This window comes from Cyprinodon tularosa, unplaced genomic scaffold, assembly GCF_016077235.1.
Source record: "Cyprinodon tularosa strain WSP-4 unplaced genomic scaffold, ASM1607723v1 ctg342, whole genome shotgun sequence".
NCBI lineage: Eukaryota > Metazoa > Chordata > Actinopteri > Cyprinodontiformes > Cyprinodontidae > Cyprinodon > Cyprinodon tularosa.
In genome coordinates, this window is record NW_024039055.1 from 68,349 (window position 1) to 95,223 (window position 26,875).

General features: G+C 37.4%; 1 protein-coding gene across 6 annotated transcripts in view; it reads left to right on the top strand.

Moving 5' to 3' along the window:
* kif26ba (kinesin family member 26Ba) overlaps positions 1 to 26,875 on the top strand; it is a 90,697-nt gene that overhangs the window by 38,474 nt on the left and 25,348 nt on the right. For all 6 annotated transcript variants that reach the window (XM_038294622.1, XM_038294624.1, XM_038294625.1 and 3 more), the window contains 6 exons: positions 6,093 to 6,308; positions 7,702 to 7,795; positions 15,622 to 15,767; positions 16,955 to 17,071; positions 20,116 to 20,302; positions 23,777 to 23,963. In XM_038294622.1, coding sequence (XP_038150550.1) covers positions 6,093 to 6,308; positions 7,702 to 7,795; positions 15,622 to 15,767; positions 16,955 to 17,071; positions 20,116 to 20,302; positions 23,777 to 23,963 — 947 coding nt within the window. The remainder of the gene's footprint in view (positions 1 to 6,092; positions 6,309 to 7,701; positions 7,796 to 15,621; positions 15,768 to 16,954; positions 17,072 to 20,115; positions 20,303 to 23,776; positions 23,964 to 26,875) is intronic.

Below are 26,875 nucleotides of genomic sequence, written 5' to 3' on the forward strand. Positions count from 1 at the left end.
CTTATCTCTCACTCCTTCTCTCCTCTACTCTCATTCAGAGAGCTTTATCCTCTATCCTCTTTCATTCCTGCCAGCCTTTATTTTGCACACATGCACACAGATTGTTACTTGACCTTGGGGGAAAGTGATACCATGGCAGATAATCAATTTTTAATAGCAGCTACGATTCATCTCAAGTCACTAACTGTGTGTCTGTGTCACCACTGAGCACGTGTAAGCCCGTTTTGCTCAGGCATGTTACTGAGCATCTGCGTGCCTCGTATCTAAATGAGTGAGCTAGTCTGTTATGACAGTCCAGTACAGTAGCCACTTTGTTCCATCTCATCACTGAAATATTAATGCTTTCTGTACTGGCAATCCTGGAGGGGAGAACCAACACACACCGATATGCATAGCATCTTTTATAGGGTTTATTATGTATTTTATGGCTCTCAGGGGTTCAGTAAATCAAATATATGTGACTTAAATTTGAAAATAGACTTTTGAGTGGGCAGGAGACATAATTTCCTCTTTCAGGAAAATCTCTTTATTTTAAAGCGATCCAGTGGTATTCTTATATTTAAATGTTTGCACAGATGACCAACATTTATTTTTAGTTCCTGATTGCTGAAGTGTGCTGCAGTATTTTTATATACAGTTCAAATGTTTTCTATTAATCTTTTTTTTTTATTAAATTAAATGCATTTAAATTAGTAAACAGAGTCCACATGTGTAATTTAATCTAAGTTTAATCCTGCTTTTCTGTGAAGGCTCCAAAGCTTTGTAACGGAATAACAGAATAAACAGGATCATGACAACCAAGGAGCAAAAGCAGATAGGACAGCGAGAAGGTTGTGGATAGGTTTGATGCAGCTCTAGTTTATAAACAATATCATGGCCTTCCACTTGAAGATGAGCTTTAATCACAGAAGCAGCCTTGAGGTCCATTGTTACTTTGGAGGAGCTGGACTTCTAATGTCAGAATGTTTTGACGCAATAACTATAAGGCTTTTCTCTGGTAAGAAAGGGTGACTTCTTAGTACATGTGCTAAATCCTAGGTGAAGCAGACAACTAACACCCTTAATACACTATTAGAACGAGAAAACATAGTGTTGACAGCATCATGCTGAGGGCAGTTTCCAGCAACTGTATAGGAAACTAATTAGAGTTGATGGGAGGATAGATGTAGTTAAAAGCAGGGACATAATAAACTTATAAAGGTTTACAGTGGAGATTCATGATTTAGCAGGAGAACAACTCTAAACAGTTTAAATTACATTCATGTGTTTTAATAGCCCAAAACTACTTTTTGGAAAGATTACTGTTTGCAGACGCTCTAAAACCGACTAACTTAAGTTGAGGATTTTTGAAAAGAAGTATGGAAAACTATTTCAGTTTCTTAATATTCATGAAAGTCAAGAAAATGTGAACATTTAAATTTGTTTTTCTGAGACATCTATTAACATGCCAGTTTAAGTGCAATGATGAAGTAGGGTTTTAATTAGATAATTTGTTTGTTTGTTTTTTAATGCTATGAAACATTTCTTTTTTGACTACTAAACTGAATTCAGCAGATGATGCATACTCCTGCAATCACACTGGAAACTTCTGCTTTGAAAAAAAGATGGTGTTCTTATGACTCAAAGAAGGTTGGTTTTTGTTAAATTACACCTAATCATAAAAGTGCAATTAAATCCATCTGAGAGGATTCTGCACGGATACTTTCATACAGTAAGTCAACTTGGAATAAATAGTTAAAATTAGCACTGATCCCAGTCGTGCACTTTTTTCCTATATGGTGTTTGAATCTAACTTAATGCATATGTTTGCATAAATGTGCCTGTGTTCGTACAGTCTTTGGGAACAAATTAGAGCTTGATTTCAGTCTCATATTGATTTTCCAGCCAATAGTAGTGAAGCACTGTGGCGAGGGACTATTGAACCTACTTCCCCAGGCTCAGAGCATGTTGTAGCCATTTAGCTGATTTCCTCATTATAAATTGGCTCAGCATCTTAAGGGAGTGTGGTATCTGAAGAAAAGGAGCAGCAGTATCTATATCTAAAGGTGCATAATGTTGGTGAGATCAGTCTCTCAGCAGAAGTCTTTATAGAGGTTTGCCTTTTAGCCTTTAGCTTAGAACACTAAAGAATTTGTAAGAGTAGTTTTAAAGCAAATACATCCAAAGTAAAGATACTAGTTGCAAAAATCTACACTAAATATTATTTGTGGAAACGGAAAATAACTAACAACTAAAAGATTTCGTTCTGTGCGTGAACCCTTTCAAAGCTGTATTCACTGCAGCACAAAGTGAGAGGAGATGATGGAGATATGAAAGGAATAAAAAGAAAAGCTGGTGAGTTGGCTTGTTTGTTCAGAGGATTGGAAGGAAATGAGGCAAAGAAGGGAGGGAATAATATAGAGGGCATCAAAATTATAGAGACAGACAGACAGACAGATGACAAGGTTGGCTGAATATATGCCATCAGAAGGATCAATACCTGGCAAGAGCATGATTAAAAATGCTGGCCACCTTTTTTCTCTCAGTAATTCTCAACATCTTTATACTCTGAAATAAACATAACAGTCTTCTCTTGAAGCTTTTATATCAAACAGCAAAGGGACTCCATTAGCTTTGTTTCTATATTGGTTTTTATTCTCACTCAGGTGTATTGATTGGAAAATTCCAGATCATCAAAGAAGATTTTGATCAAACAGGAGAAAAACTTTCTGAAGTTAAAACAGGGAAGAGGCCTGATAATGATTTGCTTTTCAATACTGTTTGTATATCGAGATAAAAAGCTTTTGAACATAGATCATCTGCAGAATAAATTATTTATAAGTTTAGCTATTTGTTTGAATCAGTTAGAAAAAATAAAACTCTCTGTGGCAAAGATAGTCAATCCACAAAAAAATGAACCCATTCATTCATTCATTCATTGACAATTATATTCATCAGTAATTTCAATAATCAGTTAAAACCAACAAACTACACTTTAAAGTTTAAATAATTGGTTTGCATTAAAATCCAAACTCAGTGTAAAAGGGAAATGTAACAACTTAAGTATCAAAATATAAAAAAGAAATGTCACCATCAATCCCCTAATAAATGCACAATAGGGAACAAGCATTTAAACTAGACTATGAGCTGAAATGGACTTGTACTCTGAGCTAGTTTGTTGTAGGGCTTTACAGTGTGAGTTCATTCTTGCATGTCTCTGCTGCCATATGATAGACTGATAACCTTTCTTGGGCGTACCCCCCCTTTCACTTATAGAATCCTGGAGATAGACACCAGAAAACCCACCCCCACTAGAGCGATTACTACTTCACAGTAAAAATTATGCATTAAGTTGGATAACATACCACAAATGACTTACTTTTGTAAACTAATTGATGACACACAGATATCTAGGCTCCTTTAAAAGGTGTTTAATCATTGTAGTTTTTTAGGGTTTGTGGAAAATGACCATAGAGAAGTAAAGATTTTAACTATTTTTGCAGATTTGTTCAGTTATCTGAATACTTTGTGGATTTCATGTCATGATATACATGATGTACATTCACTAAAAATTCTGGAGACATAGGACATGTAACAGCTAAGGAGGAACCTTATGGAATATGGTTCCTCCTTGGATTAACAAATACATTGCAAATATATTTTATTACAATGCAGAGCACTGAGTCTGATGTAATACGACTACAGCATATGAGGACAAACACCTAGTAGACTGACACGCTGCAGTCCCCACAACATGTTGCCCAAAAGTGGGTCATGCAGCAAAAAATCATCCCAAATAGAGCAGGAAATCTACAACTTAAAAACAAAATGATCAAACTCAAAACTTTAAACAGAAATAGTGGGACTGTAGAAGCTTTGCATCTACAAATACAGTCAAACCTGAGCTAACTGGAGCAATATCTAAGGGAGAATGAGCCAAATGTTAAATGAAAAAGCTGGAATCTGAGTGAGGAATCTTTAAGTCATTTAAATGCCGATAATCAATGTATTTCTTTGTTCCCAGATACCCTTGCAACATGTGAAGTGAGGTTTGTATCTGTTGTATTTGTGATTTATTTTAGATTTTTTTAGGCCAGGAACTCAGATTTGGTTATGACTTAGGAGTAGAATGGATCACATTTTATTAACAAGTCATAAAACGAGCTTGATTTAAAAGACGTGCACCAAGGCCAGACTAATTACTAAAACTATAACATTGTATTAGAATGAAATAGAAATACCCCCTAGCGTCCCCCTATCCAGCAGGTGATGGGACAACAGGGTCCTCACCTGTAATAGGTGTAATAGCAGCAAAGCATTCAGATACACACAAAGGTAAAACAAATATATAAAAAAATAAAAATTACAAAATGTTGAACAACAGAATGAACCACAATTGGAAACAAGTTCATGTTCACTTCAGTTTATCTCAGTGCAAACTTTATCTAAACTTTTTTCTTTAGATAAGCTGATGTAAATAATCAGTTCTTGCAAAAGACAGTATGTAAGATAAAATGTAAAATATAAACAGATGAACTACTCTTGGTGGTAGCAGTAGAGTGCATCCCTGTCAAAATCGAACAAGCAACAAAGACAAGGTTTGAAGGTAGCTGCTAGGAAAAGATGGTAATGATTTAGAATGAACTCAGGCGCTTTTCAAACTTTAAAACAGTAAAAACAAGAAAACTTGTTTACACCTTAGAATGTTATGCAACTCACTCCTTTTAGATGACGCAGCATTTCTCTGCTGCTGATATCAAAGAGAACAACCGCCCCTGTCAGGCGGTTGATATGCGACTGCTAACATTTTATGACTAAACATGAAGGTAAGAAGGAGATAGAGGATGAGGGGAAGCTAAAAATGGATTCCTGCAATTCAGGCCTTTCTATGTGCAGAAGTGAGCTGTGATGAATAGGGAAAAAATAGCAAAGGATTAAGGATAGAAGAAGAGAGAGATAACAGGAGAGTGACAGGTGAAGGAGGAGAAGGGATCAGGGAGGTGGAAGCACTCAGGGTGAATACGGGGAAGCAAGCGTGTAGATACCCATGTAGAGCTAAAAGCAGAGTTTAATGCTTCTTTGTGAAGTGTTTGTTACAGCCTAGGTGAGAACAGATTGTTTTCCACCAGCAGTCCTTTACAGAAGAGCTTTGAAAAAACTTTTGGTGCTATTTATGAGCTAAGAGATAGAAGCATATTATGGGGAAAAAACAAAAGCTTAATTTTTATTCCTTAACTATAAATAGAAAGTCGTTGTTCCTAAAATACATTTTAAAACTGCAATAAAGCTTTAGTTTCTTTTAATTCTGAGTGTTTGTATATTGTATGCCGTTTTTTTTTTGCTCTCACATGATTTCACTTTATGTTTAGAATCTAAAATTACCCTTAAAATGTTTAACTCAAAGACAGACATACCCCTTTGCATGTAAAAGAATACACTTTGTCATTTGCAGCATGGTATCACAGGATTATAATAATCAGATGTGTTCCATTGAAGTTCTACTTTATTGTTTAAAAGCTATGCAAAATCAAACAAGGGATTTAAATTTACCTAAAAACAGAGAAAAAAACACAATTTATCCCACTGCAAAATTAAAAGAAAATAAGATTTAGATATCAAGTTATTTTAAATGCAGTGTAGAAAGAAGGAATTCTGAAGAATTTTGCAAATAAGAGTAAGAAATAAAAAGCTCAGATAGGCATTACAATCTTTCCCATCTCATATTAGAAGAACACAAATCATAGTGCTTATGCTCTGAAACAATCTTTCTTCTTAATTGAAGAAAGTAATCTTTTGATCTTAAACAATAATAGTTATTAAAATATTACAAATGAGCAATAATAATAATAGCAAGTGTTTGAAATCAGAATAGTACAATGCACATAGCACACAAACATCATAAATTCTATAAAGTTAAGCTTGGTTACTCTCTACCTTGTTGGACTCCACATTTGTTGTCTCTTTTCTATGATTTAACATAATAAAAAGTTGTTTTTCTTTTTAACTATGATTTTGTTTAGTGGTGATGCTCTTGGATTAACCCTTAGCCTTTTCTGTGGTGATAGATTATATCAGATGAGTCATAATATCTGCTCTGTCCATCTTGTCTTCAGGTGAAAGTGATGGTGAGGGTGTGCCCCATGTCTCAGTCAGACGCAGCAGAGTCCAGCTCCTTCTTAAAAGTAGATCCCAGAAAGAAACAGATTACCATCATGGATCCATCAACAAATCAGGCCACAAGTTCCGCCTCTCAGAAAAGGACAGGAGCAAATCATGTTCCACCAAAGATGTTCACCTTTGATGCTGCCTTTCCTCCTGATGCATCACAGGTGAGTTTAAGAGTCTGGTGAAAACAAGGGGGTTAGAAACAGATTTTGGATTTAATTCTACTATAACACACAAATAATCAGTTTTAATTCTTAAAACTGTGCCTGAAACATTCCTAAAATCCCTACAGTAAACAACTGGTTGGTCTAATTTATTGACTAGATGTTAAAGGGTCTAATATGTTAGTTGTAAAGCACTGCATTACCTGGCAAAACTTGAACTTGACTTTGTGATTACATTTTCACTTTCTTTGAGCCCTTCTATGAGTTTACCATAAACTACAAGTTTGAAATATAAGTTTTGGATTGAAAAAGACACGACCTTTACAGTTTCTAGCCTTTTAAAAGCTTTAATGCATAAAATAGTAATGTCAAAAACAGCTGCTTGTTTTCATTTAAATCTAAGCATCTTTTTTAAGTTGTACAATCAGGCCTTATGATATCCGCTTTTTGTGTGGCAGATAAATTCAGAAGAAAGATCATTTGGAAAGTGGAAGGGAAAAGACAAAAGAAAGGGACAAAATGAATGAGAGCATACTGTGGTTAAAGGAGAACAAAATGTAGCTTTAAGGCCTATTTGGACAATTCTGGATGACACCCTCTATCATCCTAAACACACCAACCCCCATGGTTAAACGTAAGGGGGACAGAATCATGCTGTGGGAATGATTTTTGTAGAGACATGAAGTGGGTTTGAGTTAACAATAGGCTGGATTGAGCTACATGCAGAGCCACCTTGGTGGAGCACCTGCTAGCGACTGTGATAAAGGCTGACCTGGCAGCAGGAATACAATCATAGATATACAGCTAGAATCATAATGGAAAGGTTTAGATCAAAGCACACTCCTGGATTCTACCCCTGGATTTAGATTGGAATCTAAAAATCCAGGTTGTGAGCTGACAGAATCTTTGCAAAAATCCAGCCTCTAGATTTGCTAGACTTCTAGCCTGTAGTTGCAGCATGTATGGCTCTACAAGACTAGGGAGTTGATGCAAACTCAAAACAGCCTTTGAATTGTACAGCTTTAAAAACGTACCTCCTTATGATTTTACGCCAAAGTTATGTGTTGGAACATAATTAAATGTCAAAAGGTTAAGGTTGCAGGGTGTGCTTTGGTGTCACAGTGGTTAGCACACACAACCCATGGGTGGAGGCATTAGTCCTTGCCGCGCGCAACCCGGGTTCAAATCCGGCCTGTGGTCCTTTCCCGCATGTCTTTCCCCCTCTCTCATACAAATGTCAATATAAAAAAGCCACTAATGCTGTAAAAACTTAAAAAAAAAAAGGGTTAAGGTTGCATAATAATTTGATAATATGATGATGAATACAGTAAAATTTTTGGGTTTTTTACGCTTTTTTTTTTTGTCCTATTCATCATCGTCTGTTTGTTGCTAGGCGGAGGTGTGTGCAGGAACAGTGGCCGAGGTCATCCAGTCTGTGGTTAATGGAGCCGATGGCTGCATCTTCTGCTTTGGACACTCCAAGCTAGGTAACAACATCTCCAACACAAATTCCTAAGCTTCACAGTGAGAGCGCTTGTGAGTCATCCTTCACATGTGTGCCTCACTGTCACTGTGTCGGTCCTTCACTTGGCGACTTTCCTTCGTCTATCAGAGACAGAGGAGGATTAGTGCTTGCTCGGGCTGAAAGCTTTCTCAGTCTGCTCAGGCTGTGTTTCTGTCTTCCTCCTTTGCTCTTTAATCCTCCAGAAGCTGATTTTTAGAGAAGCTGTCTTAGAAAGTGTCAGGACACTTGACTGCACACAGCAACGCAATCTGAACCCAAACATGTGGCAGCATGAACAAAAGAATCACCAGCAAAGACACATTCTGACACACATTGGTTAACATTGCGTCATTTCTGTTGCGTTTATCTCTAAGCCTGTGAGTTGCATTATTAGCGATATTTTGTGATCTTGATACACAGCTAGTGTTTCCTATAAGGCTCTTTAAAATATGACTAAGGTTATAATCGTCACAACTTCAAATGTGTCTGTTCAGTGGGCAACTTGTCTGTGGCAACAGTTAAGGCCCCAGGAAAGATACAACCGGATCTTGTTTTGTTTAAAAATCCGTGTTTGGCCTTTGCCGGACATTCACTGTGCAAATTTTTCAATCGTCGCACGCAGCTGCAGCTCACGCTGTACGATAAAGCCACTGGGTTTTATCATACAGTGTAAGTTCACAGCTCACGATGTATTTTCTCACACTCTCACATCCGACGCTCTGATGCGATCTACCTGCTCACACTGTATGTAAAATAACAACGTCAGACTCAGCTCCGCAGTGAGATGGCGCTACTCGGACGCGTCTATCTGGAAGCCAAATGAGTAGAGGAATATGAAGCTCAACAGAGAGAAACACACTGCCTGGGCAATTTTTTGCAATTTTGTGTGCTGAAAGCCCTAAAAAGAAATGTATTTGGACAAAGACATGACTTAGAAAATGGCTACTGTGGTCTGTCAGTTTTACAGAAAGAACTCCATTTCACTCGCATCCCTGCCATGCTTCTGTGTTTTCATCTTAGAGGAAGAAGAAGAATTCTTGTTTGCACATGCCCACTGAGCGATTTGCCCATGACTGGCGACTGATTTTCTCCCAACCTCCCAACCTGATCAGAGGGTGGTCGTAAGAGGCGATCGAAAAATTCTCGCACGACTTGAAAATCATACAGTGTGTACCCAGCTTTAAATGGTGATTTCTTTTTGTTCTACACATGATTTAGACACATTTCTTCATTTAAAACACTATGTATTGGGAAAGTGGATCTCCACATAGACGTTTTGCTTTTGGCTGAGGCAGCAATTATCACCAATTTCCACATTTATCAATCCTGCAGTTCAGCACCTCTGCAAAAACAATGGAAAAATACATCAAGGTAGTCTGTTACTTTGCTCACTACCTAATATATTAATTTCACTTTCATACAACCCTTAAACATCCTGACATGGTAGTGAGGACATCTCTCTCTCTCTCACCCCCAAATCCAAATACAGATTAAAAACAGAGCAAATCTCAATCAGTCTGGAAAGGTTTACAATATCTTCTCAAAGGCTCCAGTAGTCCAGTCTACCACAGTGAGCGCATTTATCCCCAGTTTAGGAGAACATGTTTAAGTGGTACAGCAGATGTTGCTGGGGTTGGCCTGCCTAAAAGAATAACCCCAAGAAGCACCAGCAACTAATCCATGAGGTCCCAAAACAACTCAGAATAATGGCTACAATGGTTATAGATTTCTTAAAGTTCTGTTTACATGTCAAATTCCTTGATTGGATATTCTGATTGGTGTGTTGACATGGTGCATTTTTACTCTGATTGTCCTTTTATTCTAAATACTGTAATTATTTCCAAATAACCAGCTAATATTAAGGTAATTGGTTCTAACTTAGAACTGAGAAATAAACTGGCCGCTAAAATATACTACTGAGCAAAAAGAACACAATAGTCAATCCTTTATTTGCTCAAACATTTGTTGACGTTCCCCTGGAGTTATGGTGAATATTCTTTCAAGTGGTTAACTAAAAGTAGAGGTATTTGGAAGATGTGCAGAGACAAATGTAACAATCACAACTTTTCACAAATAAACACCGTACCCCCAATAATCACCCTGGTGTCCTTTAGGTTAACTCCTGACTTTAAATTGACTTCAGGAGTGTATGTATGTGTGTATTTATGTTTACCTATTGTTTTGTGATGGACTGAGGTGTGCTAAACTAATTCTATGAAACTGGAGGAATTATAATGGACAGTTTATCTAGATTAGTGTTTGAGGTTAATAAATTTTCTAACTGAAATGAAAAAATATAGAAAGTGTGTTATAATTAATTAGAAACGGCAATCATTCTGCAATGTATGACTATATCTGGATCTAATGTGACCTCTAATCTCCAGAGCACAGTTGTAAATGGCTCTGCTGGCACTTTTATATGCTTTAAAAAATATAACTTTTGTTGATTAATTTCTGAATCAATTTTAGTTTTATTACTATGACCAGGCATGGTTTTGGCTTAAAAAAAACTGCTTCTTTACCACCTCACCCAAGGCCATGAATCTTAATAGTGCTGCATTAAAATGAAATTACCTTTCTACTAATTAAAATGTTGAACGTAGCACAAAGAGTGTTTATCTTCAGCCCAGAAGCCCTGGGCTGTGTATTTATGACGGGGTAAGATAAAGTCAACTGGTACTTAACATTTTTACAGACAAGAAATTGTTTATGTTGAAAAAGTCCAATATTCTGGCATTAATAAACGCGTTATATTGCAATAATGTTGATTTTAAAGCCAAATATCATGTTTTTTTTTTCTATTTAACATCATCTACAGGGCTTTGCAAATTATTCATACCTGTAGAATATTTGGCATTTTGTCACACTGCAGCCAAAAACCTAAATGCATTTTAATAGAATTCAGGCAATGCAAGGCGAGTTTATTGATATAGCACATTTTAGTTGTAAGACAATTCAAAGTGCTGTGCATGAGGAAAAAAGAAGAAAGGTACATTGCAGTTGAATAGAGGTGACAAAAACAGTTAGATTAAAAGTTACACATTAAAATAAGATGATTATAAGGAAAAGGATAAAAATAATAAAAGAAATATATAAAAAAGTTAGACTGGGAATTTAACTAATAATGTTTAGATAACCTAGTCAAATACCACTCTAAACATTTCCGTTTCCTGTGAAATGCGGAGTTAGTGTAAAAAAATTTTTGGATTGGATGATGTGCTCCACTTTCTTTGTTTTGGTGAGGATGCGGGCAGCAGCATTCTGAATCAGACTAAAACCGACCTGTGAAGACACTATTGTCGCTATTCTATCGAAGGTGAATGCGTGAACTAGTTTTTCAGGATCCTGATGAGACATTAGTCACCTTATCCTGGAGATGTACTTTTGGTGGTTAAAGGCTGACTTTGTCACTGTTTTTGAAGGTTCATGTCAATTTCCATGACTACACCCACACTTTAACCCAGATTGGTGGTTTTTAGCTGTATTAACTAAAGCTCTGTGCTAACTTTTAAAATTCTCCCTGTGATTCAAAGCTCTTACTTCAGTTTTGCCTTAAATTACGTGAAAAAAGTTTTGGTACATCCTGGCGTTGACTTCCTCTCTACATTTCCCTCAGTACTTGAATGGGTTCACAGTCAATGGGTGACATTGCAATGTACAGCTGTGTGTCATCTGCATAATTATGGTAACATATGTCGCTTATTAAGATTTGAATTTGAGGAATCATGTAGATATTTGAAAAAAGGATCCCTAAGATGGACCTTGGAGAATGACCTGGAGGAAAACACCTGACAAAAAGGATACATAAACAAGGTTAAATGTTTCAGAACCACAATTCTTAAAGACGTGTTTCCTTACTATGTCTCTTTAGCCGACTGAGTCATTGGAAATAATGCTTTTAAAAATAACAGAAAAATAATCAGATTGGAAAAATCTGTTACAGACAATATTGAAATGTTTAGATCCTCAGTCATGACCAAGTCCAACAGGTCTCTGTTTGTGCATTTGCTGTTTAAGGTTTTTAATCAACTCAAAGTTTTTAAGGATATCACATACTTCTAATTCAACTCAGGATTGTCAATGTGAAAGTAGAAGTGTCCCACAATTGTTAAGCAATCCTATTCAACACGTCAGAGAGAAAAACTAATTGAAATGCCTGAAAAGGTTTGTCATGGACTTAGAAGACCTGTAAATATTCAAGCACATGGTTTAGAGCGGGCTCTTTACCTGGAGAGCCAAATATTCAAAAATGACCTTTCTACATTGAATCTTTAAACAATGTGGACACTTCTCCACATTTCCTTTGCTGTCCACTCTCACAAAGGACTTTATTGTGCGGAGGCATTGACTCTATGAGGAATGGGTGCCACAGTAAATAAATTTTATGTTACCATGTTTCTGTTAAAACCAAAACATTAAGATCATGGTCAGAATTGAAGTCAATTAAAATGGTTTTCCTGACAGAGATATTAAGGTTCTGTATATGACTTAATGGCTGGCATCACTTTTGTTTTTGGTCGTATCTCACAATTTATGACTGATCACAGAGATTTTACAACTATCTCCCATAAAGGGCCCTATTTTTTTCCTTGAGATTATATTTTCTGATAGATTTAGCATTGGCCCCTTGTCTAAATCATGCAGAGAATTTAATAGTTTTGATTTTGAGGAAATAGATTCGTAGGCGATGATGCTGTGCATCTCTTAGTAGATCCTGGTCTAGTAGGACTTGTACCATGACTGTATGAGGAGGACTTCAGGGTCATTTGGGTCTATTAAAAAACTTCTATTTTATATTGTTAAAGGACTGGTTCTCTGATTCTTTATCTGTTTGTTTGTCATATTAGTTCAGATGAACAGCTGAGTCTTGGTAGGTTTTCATATATTTATACATTTTTGAGTAGTCTATATATTTCCTTTCACTACAGATTAAGCACGTCTAAGTGTCGGTCTGTCACATAACATGTTTATGAAGAACATTTCTTTGTTTTCATATAACAAAATGCGCAAATTATAAAGAGATATTAATACTGAATGCCCTTAATGGTCATAGAAATCTTGTTTTTGTTCATTTTTTGCGCCTTGTTAAGGAAGTGATTGTAGCAGTATTTCTCTTCACTGTGACCAATAGTGAGGCATCCACATCATTAACACAAAGCAACTCAATGTACCGTATTTTCACGACCATAAGGCGCACCGTACTAAAAGGCGCAGTCTCAGTTATGTGTCCCATTTCTGTATTTAACACACACATAAGGCGCACCGGACTATAGGGCGCGTTTTTTATATACAGGTACATGTCCTCTACTACCTTTAAATACCTCTACTGTGTATTTAAAAATACAGCGGGGGCAAAACTGAGTATGACTGTGCTTTATTCATGTATTTATTACAAAGTATTAATCAAACCTGGCAGCTGGCCGTGAGACAGACACATCGCAGATGACACAGCGCTGTGATCACTCCTAAATTAACTTAAAATCCTGAAACCTGCCGACGGAATGTGTTCGCTTTTATGGGTGCCTGCAGTTTAAATTATTTAGATTAAAAACACCTGCCAGCAGCCGCGGTGAACCCGGAGGCTACCCTGCTTAGAGGCTGCTGATGAAAGGATTTCTCCTGTCGGCGCACCGCTGGTATGTGGGGGTCTGAGCGCCTCCGACAGAAATAGATAATCTGGATGAACTGAATGCAATTATTAAGTTTTCAGGTGGACTTTCTCACTTAAAAACATATTAAAACTACTTTATTCCCACTGATCACAGCAAATATAGCTGCAAGATTTAGATTATTTAGATGAAAAAACACCTGCCAGCCACCGCGCTGAAGAGGAGGAGACCCGGCCGAGAGGCTGCTGTTGAATTAAGTTTTCAGGTAGAAAAATAGAGCGGGAGCAAAACTGAGTATGATTGTGCTTTATTCATGTATTTATTACAAAGTATTAATCGAACCCATCAAAGTCATCATCCTCTGTTTCTGAATTAAACAGCTGCGCTAAATCAGACATGACAGTTTCCCATTCTTCGCTGTCAGTCACTTTCCGTGCAGCGCAGCTCCTCAGAAATAATGCCGGCTTTTGCAAAAGCTTGAACAACAGAGCCAGCAGACACGTTAGTCCAAGCATCTACAATCCATCCGCTAACGGTGGCGTAACTTGCCTGGCGCTGCCTTCCACTTATCGTGAAACTGTGGTCTCCGTCTGTCATCCATCGCTCCCACGCCGCTCGCAGCCTTACTTTGAACGGCCGCTTCACACCGATGTCGAGCGGTTGAAGTTCCTTTGTCAGACCCCCGGGATAACGGCGAGCACAGCGTCCATTTGATTCACCTTTTTTTTCACATCGGCTGTGAGATGGGCACGCAGTGATGGTGATGCGTGGAAAAAACCACCTGGTCTCCTCACATAGGCTACACCTCCCTCAGCTACGCTTTCATCATCTCCTCATCCATCCAGCCTTTTCCATTTGCGTTAATATCATATGTCATCAGAGCGATGTGTCTGTCTCGCTGTCAGCTCCCAGATCAGCTTCTCTGATTGGTTGATGCGGCGCGTCCAGCAGCAAAACTTCAATTTTTCCATCTCGAGCAGCAGCAGCGCGTTGGCAGATGCTTAAACGCTCCTGCTGCTCAAAACGCGCTGCAGGACCTTTTGCTGCACCTATACGCGCGTCAACCATTTACTTTGCATGTAAACTCGCTGCTTCTGCTGCACTTGCTGGGTCCGGTTCACACCGATGTCGAGCGGTTGAACAGCGAGCACAGGGTTAATTTGTTTCCCCATGTTTTTCACATCAGCTGTGAGATGGGCACGCATGGAGTTACATATTAACAGCGATGGTGATGAGTGGAAAAAAAAACACCTGGTCTCCTTACATTCAGCCACTCTTTCATCATCTCCTCAATGAGGTGGTCTCAAAAGTCGCAGTTACAACACACATAGGGCGCACCGCACCAAAGGGCGCACCGCACATTTTGAGGGAAAAAAAAGACGTTGAAGTGCGCCTTATAGTCGTGAAAATACGGTACTCATGGCTAATGCCTGAAGTACAACATTCCTACGCAGCTGTGTTAGTCGCTGAAGCAGTCAGCCAGAGAACCAAGACCTGACAGCAGCAGCATATGCAATGGCTATAGTCATATTCTGACCCATAGAATAAGACCTAAGAGGAAAAGACAAGAAGACAGAAGGGGGGGTTAGATAAAAACACTATGATGAAGTAAATCCATTTGATTCATCAAATCAGTGGTAGTGAAGTTGTTTAAATTTGACTTTTCTTTACAGCAGTGCTTTGGTTTTATTTATTAAAAAAATGTCCCAAATGTGAAATATACAATTGCTACTCCAAATAAAAGCTGACATTTTATAATTTGTCTCTTTCAGGTTTTATATCATATTCATTACATTTCATGCAGTGGTTTGGTGTTTTCAGTATAAATGCTTCAGGAGTCACTGAGGGAGAACAATGTAAAATCACAGCGTAGCTGACAGCCTCCCCTCCATCCTCATTCTGAACAAATGGAAAACATTTCTCTACGCAGCATTGCAGGAGTCAGCCTTTGATGTCCTCTGTTTTTCACATATGCCGTGGTTAGCTATGACATATGGCTTTGTTTAGGTGCGTGTTTGATCTCCTGATTCTGACAGCCTCAGCAGGTGTGGGAGGTGGATAATCATCGCCCTGCGACAAGAGAAGACTCAGATCCACTCAGACAAATATTTCATTCTTTCACCTTTTTCTTACTTATTTTCCACCAGGGGATGGAGGTTTATGATCTTCTTCTCCTTTTGTCTTTTTATGTGTCATCCAGGAAAATCGTACACAATGATTGGGCGTGATGACTCTCTTCAGACCCTGGGTATAATCCCCTGTGCCATCTCATGGCTTTTTAAACTCATCAATGAAAGAAAGGAGAAAACAGGAGCACGATTTTCTGTTCGTGTCTCTGCTGTGGAGGTGAGTGAGGAGAAGATCTGATCTGTTAATTGAAACATCACTGATACATCTAAAAAGTGTGCAGTCTGCTTTGTTCAAAGACTTATTGGAATAGCTTTTGTGGTCAATGCCATCAGTTGGTCAATTTTACATTTTTAAGCATTTATATTAAAACAAACTTTATAATTGTGGAGGATAAATGGAAATGCATAACCCTGTACCCACTCCCTAGAGGGAACGTCTATTAAATGCGTGGGAGAGCATGCACAAGCTCATTTCTCTTCATGCAAGCTCTGTTTAAAAGTTGCTGTTTTCATAGCTCATGCAACCTTACTGTGCCCAAACGTCTGCTCTAACCCCTAAATCCCTTAATCACTATATAGAAGGGGGACTATGTAGGGGACTTTATAGCAAACTCAGTTAACTTACTGTTCGGACAGATGATCACTACATATTCCTCCTCGTTGGTCTCGTAACTGCTCTTCCACCGCACCTTGCTTGCGCCATCTTTGTTATTAGTCACCACTTCCAGGTAGCGACAGCCTATGGGGACAGTAAATACCATAATGAGAGAGCTCTCTGTGCAAAGCATTCCGGGATATATCCTTCTTTTGTGTGGCTTTTCTTTTCTTCTCATAAACTCCCTAGACACTTTTTTATTATGACACTTGGCCATTTTCAAAGAACCGCGTAAGAAAGGTGAGCTTCAATGACTTTCTGAAACCTTGGCTCACCACAGATATAAGCCTGAAAGTGCACAGTGCGCAGTAAAAGATAGCTAAATGGGGACGAGCACATAGGACGATCCTACTTAGACATATCACCAGAAGGATTAACAATTAGGACGACCCTTATTTTGATGAACCACTTGGAAATAAAAGACCCATTAAGTGGAAAAAATAAGTGCCAAGGCTCTCCTTAATGAAATACAAATATGTGAAAGAAACATGGGTACTATTTTATACAGATATATTTATTGTAATGTCTACAAAAAAATTTAAAAATCCTACTCAAACACCTGTGTCTGATCCAAAGCAACCAGAGATTGGATGGAACTAAATGTTAATATTTTAGTTATGTCTGTAACATGCAGAACATTAAATTTAATTTTCTATTATGGTTTAATGGGGAAGTTTTGCCCCAACTTAAATATGGTGACAGAAAATGAGGTGTTATAAACTTTTGTCAATACACCTGTTTGTGTTCAGGTTTGGGGAAAGGAGGAAAACCTAAAGGATTTGCTGTCTGAAGTTGCCACAGGCAGCTTGCAGGATGGACAATCACCTGGAGTCTATCTCTGTGAAGACCCGATCTGTGGCATGCAGGTACTGCTGACAACAGCATTTGATATTTCAAATGGGATTATGTACAAGCGTTTATTTTTTATTTTTTTGCACGAAAACACTCTGAACTCACAACAGTTTCCATTAGGATTTCTTCTTAACTTTAGAAGTTGATAAATAGTGGTCTTTTGATAAGTGGGCAAACAAATCTGTATTATTTTGAAGGTATGTTTTGGATTAAAGTTACATCTGGACAACTCAAAGTTTGCCTCCACCCAACCCAACCCTGTTCTGCATGGTGATGATGTGTGTGCAGCAATCAAACTGGTCTTTTATTGGCTTATTCAATGGCTTTAGTAGAGCACACACTACAGTTAGCAATAAAAGCTGGATTACACCTACCTGATATAACCAAGACTTTTGAGGCAGCAAGACGTATTCTAAGTAATTTTTGGCAGCATCTCGCCTTTGAAACACAAAGTCTTGTACCTGAGTGGCCCTCGCAGCTTTTCAGATGCTCTATTAGAATAGTGATTAACGATGTTGATTGCTGCTCTAAGGTCCAGTATTACCAGCACGTTGTTACACATTCTCCATTTATAGAAAGGTCATTGAAGTAGAGCGGCTGGCAGGTGCAAATTTGTTTTGTTGATAGTAGGTTTTTGCTTCCATTTTCAGTGATAGCAAGCATTTTTGGTTTGTAGCGGGTTTTTTTTGTCTTTGCATGTTTAGGATATTGCATCATACTTGTTTTTTGCCACCTGCGTTCATATTTTTGAAACTCTAAATTTCTCCACCAAGACTTTTTCTTCTCAGTAATGACTAGGGCAAAGTAGAGGTAGAAGAGTAAATCTGGGTAAAGACATCATTTGCACTGTTATTAAAGATTTATTTTCTTATGCTCCTCCTTGGCAGACTATTGGCAGTTACTAGAAATTAAGTTTTCAAACATAAGAGAAAACTGTTACGGCAGGGTCACATCAGTGGTGGCTGGTGGAGTTTTAACCACTGGGGGCTATACATTCATAATATAGACGTAAAAAATTATATAAACACTTCATAAAAAAAAAACATAATGTCATGTACAGGTTTACTTTTAGTACAAAAGTTTTTTCCTTCAGAGGCTTTGTGAAGGCAAATCTGTGTTTTGCATGGTCCAATATTGTGTCACAAACCTAAAAAATAATGTACCACTTTAATAATGGAAAAGCTGTTAGTCAGTGTTACATTTTTTTGATATATAAAAAATAGCAATTAAAAATAAAAATCATGTCAGATTTATAGTCACCACACTGCAAATATATTAAAATCAGTCCTTAAAATACAGCCAAACCCATTTACACAGTAACAGATAAAAAAAATGTAGGTAGACCTAAATATAACATTACTCGCCGCATATCTGACTCAATAACCATTTAAAAAACTATTTTCATTAATTTCAGACGTAACTATTCACATACTTGCATTATATTAAACTGCCTGTGCTGGTGAAAAATTCTCAATCATCCAGGTCATAATCATTCTTGCAAGCCGAACAGACCCCGGTGCCGTGCTATGACATAATCGGCCTATGAATCTGGCATTCGGAGGATGCAGCCACTGAATTCAAACTCAGCTAAGGGGTAAACATTACTACGGCGGAAATACGTCACCAATACGATTTAAAAAATGAAATGACGCTTTACTCGCACTTACTTGCACATCTAAAAAATATATATCAATATATGTTGAAATATTTCCAAATTTAATTGATAAAAAATTTTTTATGTCTTAACCAGGGTCATTAGGTGGTTGGGGCAGCGCCCTGGCACCCTTTATTGGCCAGCCGCCACTGGGTCACATCATTTGGAAATATTTAGACGGGGCATGTCCGAAGCCTTTCTCGAGGGTCATTGTTCTGTACTTTTTATTTGCATCTCTGCTTTAACACACATCAATCAAATAATTAGGTAATTTGCAGAACTCTAGAGAACTTGAACTGAGGAGGCAATCAAGCCATTTGATTCAGGTGTGTTGGACCAGGAAGACATCTATAATTTGAAGGACTGGCGAGATTGACATCCCTGGTTTAGACTCTTAATGGCAACTAGGTACAAAATATGTATCTGTGCCTTTGCTGTTTAACATGTTTAGTCAATAGATAGATCATATAAATGCATTTTTTTTTATTTGAAAATGAAAGTCGTATGAATAATGTAAAAGGAGAAAAGGAAAGGCATGAATTATTTTATAGCTTTGGAATTGAACGTTTTCCTTTTTTTTGTCTTAAAAAGATGTATTCTATTAATTTTATTCCATTCGCTATGAAGTCAGAATTAAATAAAGCTTAGTTTTTAAATTATTGACAAATACGGTTATATTTGGATCTATTAAACACCGTCAGAAAGTTTTTTATAAGGTTTATGGCTCAACAGTTTTTCAAAACATTATTTCTACCACAAAAAAATTCTAATAAATTGTCCTGCCCAGGCTATTTTTTTTTTTTTTTTTTGTACATATGGCTCAAGTGTTTGTAGTAGTTTACATCTTGTTCCACTAACTTTATTAGAATTCACCTTTACAGGGACTGTTCTGTTGTTTAAAAATTGTATTTATTTTAAGTTTAACCTGACTATTTTTATTCGGTTTCTTTGTTTTGTTTTCCCTTTACCAGTGGTTATGCAATATCCCAGAAGAGGCTTTAAATATAGACAAAGGGGCTTTTTAACAATTGACTTTGACCATAAAGGACCACTTTAAGGTGGCACAAAAGTTTAACAGTCATTTAACTCACTACTTACTATCAGGTAAAACACACAGCAGTCTAATTATCTCTAAATACAAAGTGACATCAACACGAGAGCAGCAGAATGAATGCTGTTACAAGCTTATAGGATTAGAGGCTCCGATACAAACACATCTGTGTAATCCTTAACTAATCTAGCATAATCTCATCAGTAATGATATCCTGCAGCACAATGACACACATTTTCTTCTTACTGCTTTTTCATTTTATGAGTCATATACCTGCAGTAGAAACTTAGCAAGTTGAAGCTTCTAATGGTAGAGACCTATCAGCCCCATGTTTTTATCTACCAATTTTTCAGCTCCAGAATCAGTCTGAGCTCCGTGCTCCCACCCCAGAGAAGGCAGCCTGGTTCCTGGATGCAGCCATCGCAGCTCGCCACAGCAGCCAGCAGCCCAACACCACAGAGGAGGAACACAGGAACTCTCATATGCTCTTCACATTGCACATATACCAGTACCGCATGGAAAAGACAGGCAAAGGAGGGAGTAAGTACTCTGTCCTAAAAGACTGTTATTACTACTGAATTTTATTTTGCTGCTGCAGTCTGCTCAGTTCCTTGAAAAACTATTTTGCACTGAAATTTGATTTTCAGATCTTTCTGTCCAAAGTATGTCACTGTGTGATCTATTAATAATTATTCAGTGCTTAACATAACAGTTTGATAACACAATCACACTGCACCTGGCATGTGACTGTGAGTCTGACACTTCTGCTGCACAAATGGGGATGTGTGTATCTGTGTACTAGTACCACTGATCTCTATTTATTCCCTGGATTGCTGATTGCCTGAAAAAAGTGAAGCCACCTTCCGACATGCTTGTACTCCCCACTCCCACGGAGACATGCAGTAAAAATGCCTATATGTGTAGCATTTGGCTGCACAAACAAGCAGTTTGCCAGATGTGGGAAGACTTTCCACGGGTAATTTCACAGTCAGTGTATTTAATAACCAAGAAAATCCACATATATACCAATGTATCCTATAGTAGAGCATGTAGCGTAACATTAGTCTGGCTATCTCAGACTGAGTCGAAGATACTGATTAAATTAGCTATTGACGTTGTGTCTAATGTAAGATAATAGAAAGTAGAGTAAATAGAAAGTAATACTGTGAAATGTCAATGTAGTAGTTCATTATCAAGCTGATGAAACTGTCATTTTTGTAGTGTTGCATTTTTCATTTGAAAAAGTCAATATATTGCATGTTATATTGACAGAAACAAAGCAACTCAAGCAACTCAACTATATATATATATATATATATATATATATATATATATATATATATATATATATATATATATATATATATATATATACATATACATATATACATATATATATTAGGGGTGGGTATTGCCAAAGAAGTCACGATTCGATTCGAATCACGATTCACAGGCCACGATGCGATTCTATCGCGATGCATCACGATACTTGAATTATTGCGATGCATTGCAATATTTTCTCCTCCATGTTTTGTTTTTGAATGACTCGGCGCAGTAGAAATGCTTGTGACACAAGGCAGTGTGCATTAACACATCCGCAGCGACATCTACTGGACTGGAAGTTGTATTACACTTGTTTTTGGCTGATGTTCGCCAACCATTCATGCAATTTTATTTACTCATTTTTTTAAATAAATAATCGATACTTGGCGTCAAGAATCGATGCAGTAGATCATGAAAATTATAATCACGATGCATCATCATGACGATTATTTTGCACACCCCTAATATATATATTGCATGTATTACCAGACGTACGGTGTAATTACCATAGAAATGTAATAAATGCATTTATATTACATGTATATAATCAATTTAGCACTTTTATCACATCTGTATTATTATGCTCCATTAACACATTCATTCTTTAATGATGGATTTGTTTCAAACGTTACATTACATGACTTAGAGACTTCATTGACTTTATAATGACTATGCAATGTGATGTGCCTATTTTTTTATTATAAGTTAAAGTAATCTACTTATGCAATGAAACAGCAAGTGTGTGTCAAAGTGATGAATTTATCTTTATTTTAAAAGTCCTAAGTCCCCCTAAAAATGAAAACATAATTGTTATTCGATGCTGTAGAGCACATACTGTTTATATTACGACAGCTCTAACAAGGTACCAATATGGCGGCTGGCAGCTTCACTTCAACCCCATACTACCAACGGTCAATCAGCAATCCAGTGATTAAATGGAGATCAGTGAATAGTATTTGCTGCAAAGTAAGGTGTTTTTTGCACATTTTACTAGTAAAGGACTTTGATATAAATTGAGAACATTTTACTAGTTCTCACATTGTAATCTTAGGTTTAGAACTAAGGTGTTATTTAGGTTTTGGTAAGCATGAGGTATGTACCAGTAATGGTTAGGTTTAGGCTTACTAAAATGGTTAGGCTGTAGAAAAAGGAGAAAATGAATGGAAGTTAATGGCAGTGTATGAAAGGCCCCTACTCTCTATTTAAAGTTGTAAGGAAGTCATATTTAAATTTCAAGTCATTCTGGCTTAAACATGTATATAAATGTACTCTTTATCAGACCATATTGTCCCAAAAGATAGAAAATTTCTATATATAAAAAAAAGATAATAATTTTTTTTCTTCGTTATTTTATGCAGGCCAGTTAGTTATACTTCAGCTTGTACGTCTAAATTCGGCCAATCATATATCAAAGGTCATCTGTCAATCAACTTTTTCGGTAATAGCATCTTGATTCATATGTTGCAGCTAATATATGCAACGGTTGAAATAAGAATCATTTACGGAGGAGACTCATCCACGACCTCCGACACAAAACTCTCCTCCTCTTTCATATTTCTGCTGTCCATAGCGTTCCTGGACAGTGTTGTTTCTAATTCACCAATTTAGTGCTACTTGGTCCCAATGTAATTTCCCATTGGGAACCTACTAGCACTAAGTTGCTAACTGGTTAGCAAGATGCTTCCTACAAACCGGCCACAACCAAACTTGCTTGCAAACCTTCTGCCACAACAATCCCGCCCCCTTGATAATCAACCAATCACATTCACTTCATTCACTCGTGTAAAGTTGGGCACAACTCGGGAGAATTCAGAAATTCAACAGTTGGAACAGCCGCTTCCCAACAACTTTAGGGCCAAAAAGTGGCCTGTGTAGTCACTACAGTTATTTAGCACTCCCTCAAATAGGGTAACCCCCCCAAAAAAAGAGATTCAAGACACTGTGTCTGATACAAACACAGAGAGCTATTATTGATTCAACATATACTTGAGCAACATAAATTCTATAGTCTTTTTGCCCACTTCAAATAGGAATACCAGTATTGCTGTTTGGCTACAGGTAGAGCTTTTTCAGGGTCTTTATGGCTGCAGGAATAGGAACTCATCATCCCTTGCATCCTTGTCAGCATGCTTTCTAGTATGTATATTTTAATGCTAACCAGCAGTTCTGAGGGTTTAGCTCTCCTTAGCTTCCTTTAAGGCACTGATATATTTAGTCTCTTTCTTTGTCAGTAGTTAATTGCCTGTGATTTGTTTTTGCCCTAAAAGGCACAGTTTTTTGGTCTATTTGGTTTTCAAAATCGAATGGTTGGTGTCACACTATGCTGATACTTTCAGGATCTTTTTTCTAATATCCAGTTTAACTGGTAATCTATGAATGAGTTAAAATTGTTGAAAACGATGAGGTCACAGCACAGAGCCCTGTAGCCCTCCTTTGCTAATGGTAAGGATGCAGAATTGACCATTCAACCTGACCGTTTCAGTCAAAGATGGAAGAAGAGAGATGTGAACATTAAGATATTGGTTGTCCAATATTAATATACTGGTAACATAAACGTGTCTAATTCAATTAATTAAAACATCAAAACATTTAAATTCAGTTATTGTATTATTTCTAGGACAACATTGTCACCTTTGTTTGTCAATGTTCTCTGTCTGCTTTTACCATTGAACTGTTTTTCACATATTTTAGTGTCCGGAGGTCGTAGTCGCCTTCATCTACTGGACCTGGGAAGCTGTGATGTTAAAGTACTCGGAGGAGGAGGTGGAAAAAGCAAAGAGAACTCTTCACCAAGCTCAGCTCCTCTGTGTCTTTCTCTGTCTGCTCTTGGAAACGTGATCCTGGCCCTGGTCAATGGGAGCAAGCACATTCCATACAAGTAGGTTTCTGTGCTAAAATAAATTGATTGGAAACTGAAGAGGAGAAAAGAAGAGGGAAAATTAGCAAATGTGTGAGATAAATGTGGTGAAGAGCGAGGTAGGAGTAGGAGGGCTGAGAGATGAGAGGAAATCGGAGAGCAGTTTTCTTTTGGTGCTTCAGGTTTGAAGGAACTTAACGTTTTAAACAACAACAGATGCTGTTCCATATTCATGAGTTAAAATGTTCTGATTTACAGACTGGCACGGAATGTAGACATAAAAAAAAATCCAGCTAAAAGCTATTTAGAAAAAAGACAGATAAGGGGGAAATAAAGAAAAATCTTAAGCATGCAAAAAGAGGATTAACATAAAGTGAAAGACATTACTGACTTTTGAATGACTTTAAATCACAATAAAATACCTTATATCCAAAGGAAAGGATAAATATAAGAAGAAAAAACAAATAAATAATCTAACATAGATATTTTCCTAACTGTTGAGCAAAAATAAAAAGAGGGAATTATTAATAAACACAAATAACTGCATAAAGAAAAACGGTCAAAAAGCGAATTAAATTAGCATTTTTATGTATTGCTGACAGAGGCAGTGTAAATATGAAGCCATAAATATCCATCTTTTTCCTTAGTTGAACTCTTTATTCTCTTCCTTATATCTCTCCACCTATTTTAAAGCTGCATAACTCTGCGTTCGTTACTTGGTTAACAACACAATCTATTGCTTACATAACCATTTAGGATGCACACAGATCTCTGTCTTGTGACTCAGACCCTTCTTGGCATGGAAGGGGGATTAGTTTCAAGGGCATGAATCATATTTGCAACTACTCCTTTTCAACTGTGTCCACCCTTGTAGCTCATGATAGCTGAATTCATTTTCTTGATGTAGTGAAATATGTAAAACAAAAACCACCAAAGAAAGAAAGCAAATCCAAAGCAGCTAAAAAGAAACGAAAGTGTGATGACCTTAGATGAAGAACATCAGAAATCTAACTCAGACGTCCATCCCCTGTGTCCACGTCAAAAGCAGTGAATACAGTCTCTCACTTGATTTTAAGAACATAAGGTGAAGATTCAGATGTTATCAGGCAGCAGCTGCAGAGAACTGTCACATACAAATGCAGAAACAATCTGAAAGTACATAAGCATACTTTTAAATAATATGGCAGCGTGTAGAACAGTCACGGTTAACTTGAACCATTCTGTAAGGGTTTGCAACTCTTACAGAAGGTGCATATTTAATAACATCACTAACAATAAAATCAACTATAACAACGTCGTAGATAAACTCAACAAAAATATAGCTATGTTAAATACTCCTCATCCTGGTGAGCTGCTGCTCAGACAGGCTACTGCTGATGTTTTCTGAATCCTAAAGAGGAAAGCAGCCACCCCGGATTAGATTACAGGAAAGGTTCCGGTGTTCTCAGTGTTTCTAGCCCAGGTTGCAGTGGGACCATCATGCCTCAAAACCTGCAACAGCACCTTTACCAAAAAAGCCCACTGTCCCTTCACGACTACCGCCTAGTTGCACTCCTATCGCCATAAAGTGCTTTAAAAAGGCTAGTAAGGGATTATAGCCTCCCCACATTTGATCCATACCAGTTTGCTTTGCAATACAATGAGGTTGCAACTCCCCAAATAAACAAACACTATGAACAGATGTTGTTGCTGGACTTCATTGACTAAAATCATCCTACAGCACCTTTTGAGCAGACTGGATACTTCATGAGCTTTCCTTGAAGTCGAAGCCGGGGGACAGGAACTCCTCTAGTTTTATTTCTCTCAGCACTCGTTACAATGAAAGTGCTTAAATTTGCATCTGTTCACATTGATGAGACCACTGTTGTCAATTTACCGACCACTATGTTGAAGGATGACACAACAGTAGTGGAACTTATCCCTGATGATCATGACACTCGCTACAGTAAGCAGAAGAAATACCTGCAGGCCTTTTGCATCACCTACAAAATCCTGAGTGTTAAAAAGAGGAAGCAGTGAAAGTTCACTTCAGGAGGAGTCTCCCGACCTCCACACAAGCAGATTCACAATTTTACAAAAAGACACTGTCTTTCTAGTGCTCAGAATTTATCCTAAGAGGCCCCCCAACCACACCACAAACTGTTCCCATTTCTGAGAGATCTAATCCAACATGTTCAGCTCTTGAATTAATATTCAAATGAATACTTCATGAGTCATGAGTTTACCTACATTAATCTCAGGAAGCTATATAGAGATAGAGGCAGATTTAGATAAAGAAAGAAGGGCTTGTTTAAGCCTGAGGCAGAAGAGAATAGAAAGAAAGCAGTGATGAAATAGAGGAGGTCAGAACAGCAGTGTGTTCATGCTTAGTGTGTGCATATTATTGCATGCATGACTGCAGGGTGTGTTTTTTTACAAAAAAGGACAACAGCATGAGTTAACGGGACACAGAGGAGCTGTGTTCTGTCAACCTTCAGGTTTTAAGCACACTCACACACAGATCTAAGCAAGAAATGATCGCAGTGGGCCACCCATGAAAAAGTATTTCATTAAACACACAGCCTAGATTTACTCCTTTCCATATGGTAATATAAACCTCTCTGGGAGCTAGAGCAAATTTCAATATTAAACTTTATCCCTAAAAGGCGTTGTGTAGAAAAGGTACTCTGGTAAGATGAGAAAAAAATAAATTTTATTTTATCTGATATCTAAAAAAGTTTAGCAGATGATAAACACTGTATTTCATCCTTAACAGGCACTGTTCCCTTTGCAAAAGATAGTTGGATATGTTTTTCTGCAGCAGGGGCATCAAAGCTGTTCAAAAGTGATGGATGTGAAATACAGGACTATACTGGAAAAAAAGAAACTCTGGTAAAAGCTGCAGAAAACTTGAAGCTGGGTTAAAAGTTAATTTTTCAGCATAAAAAATATCC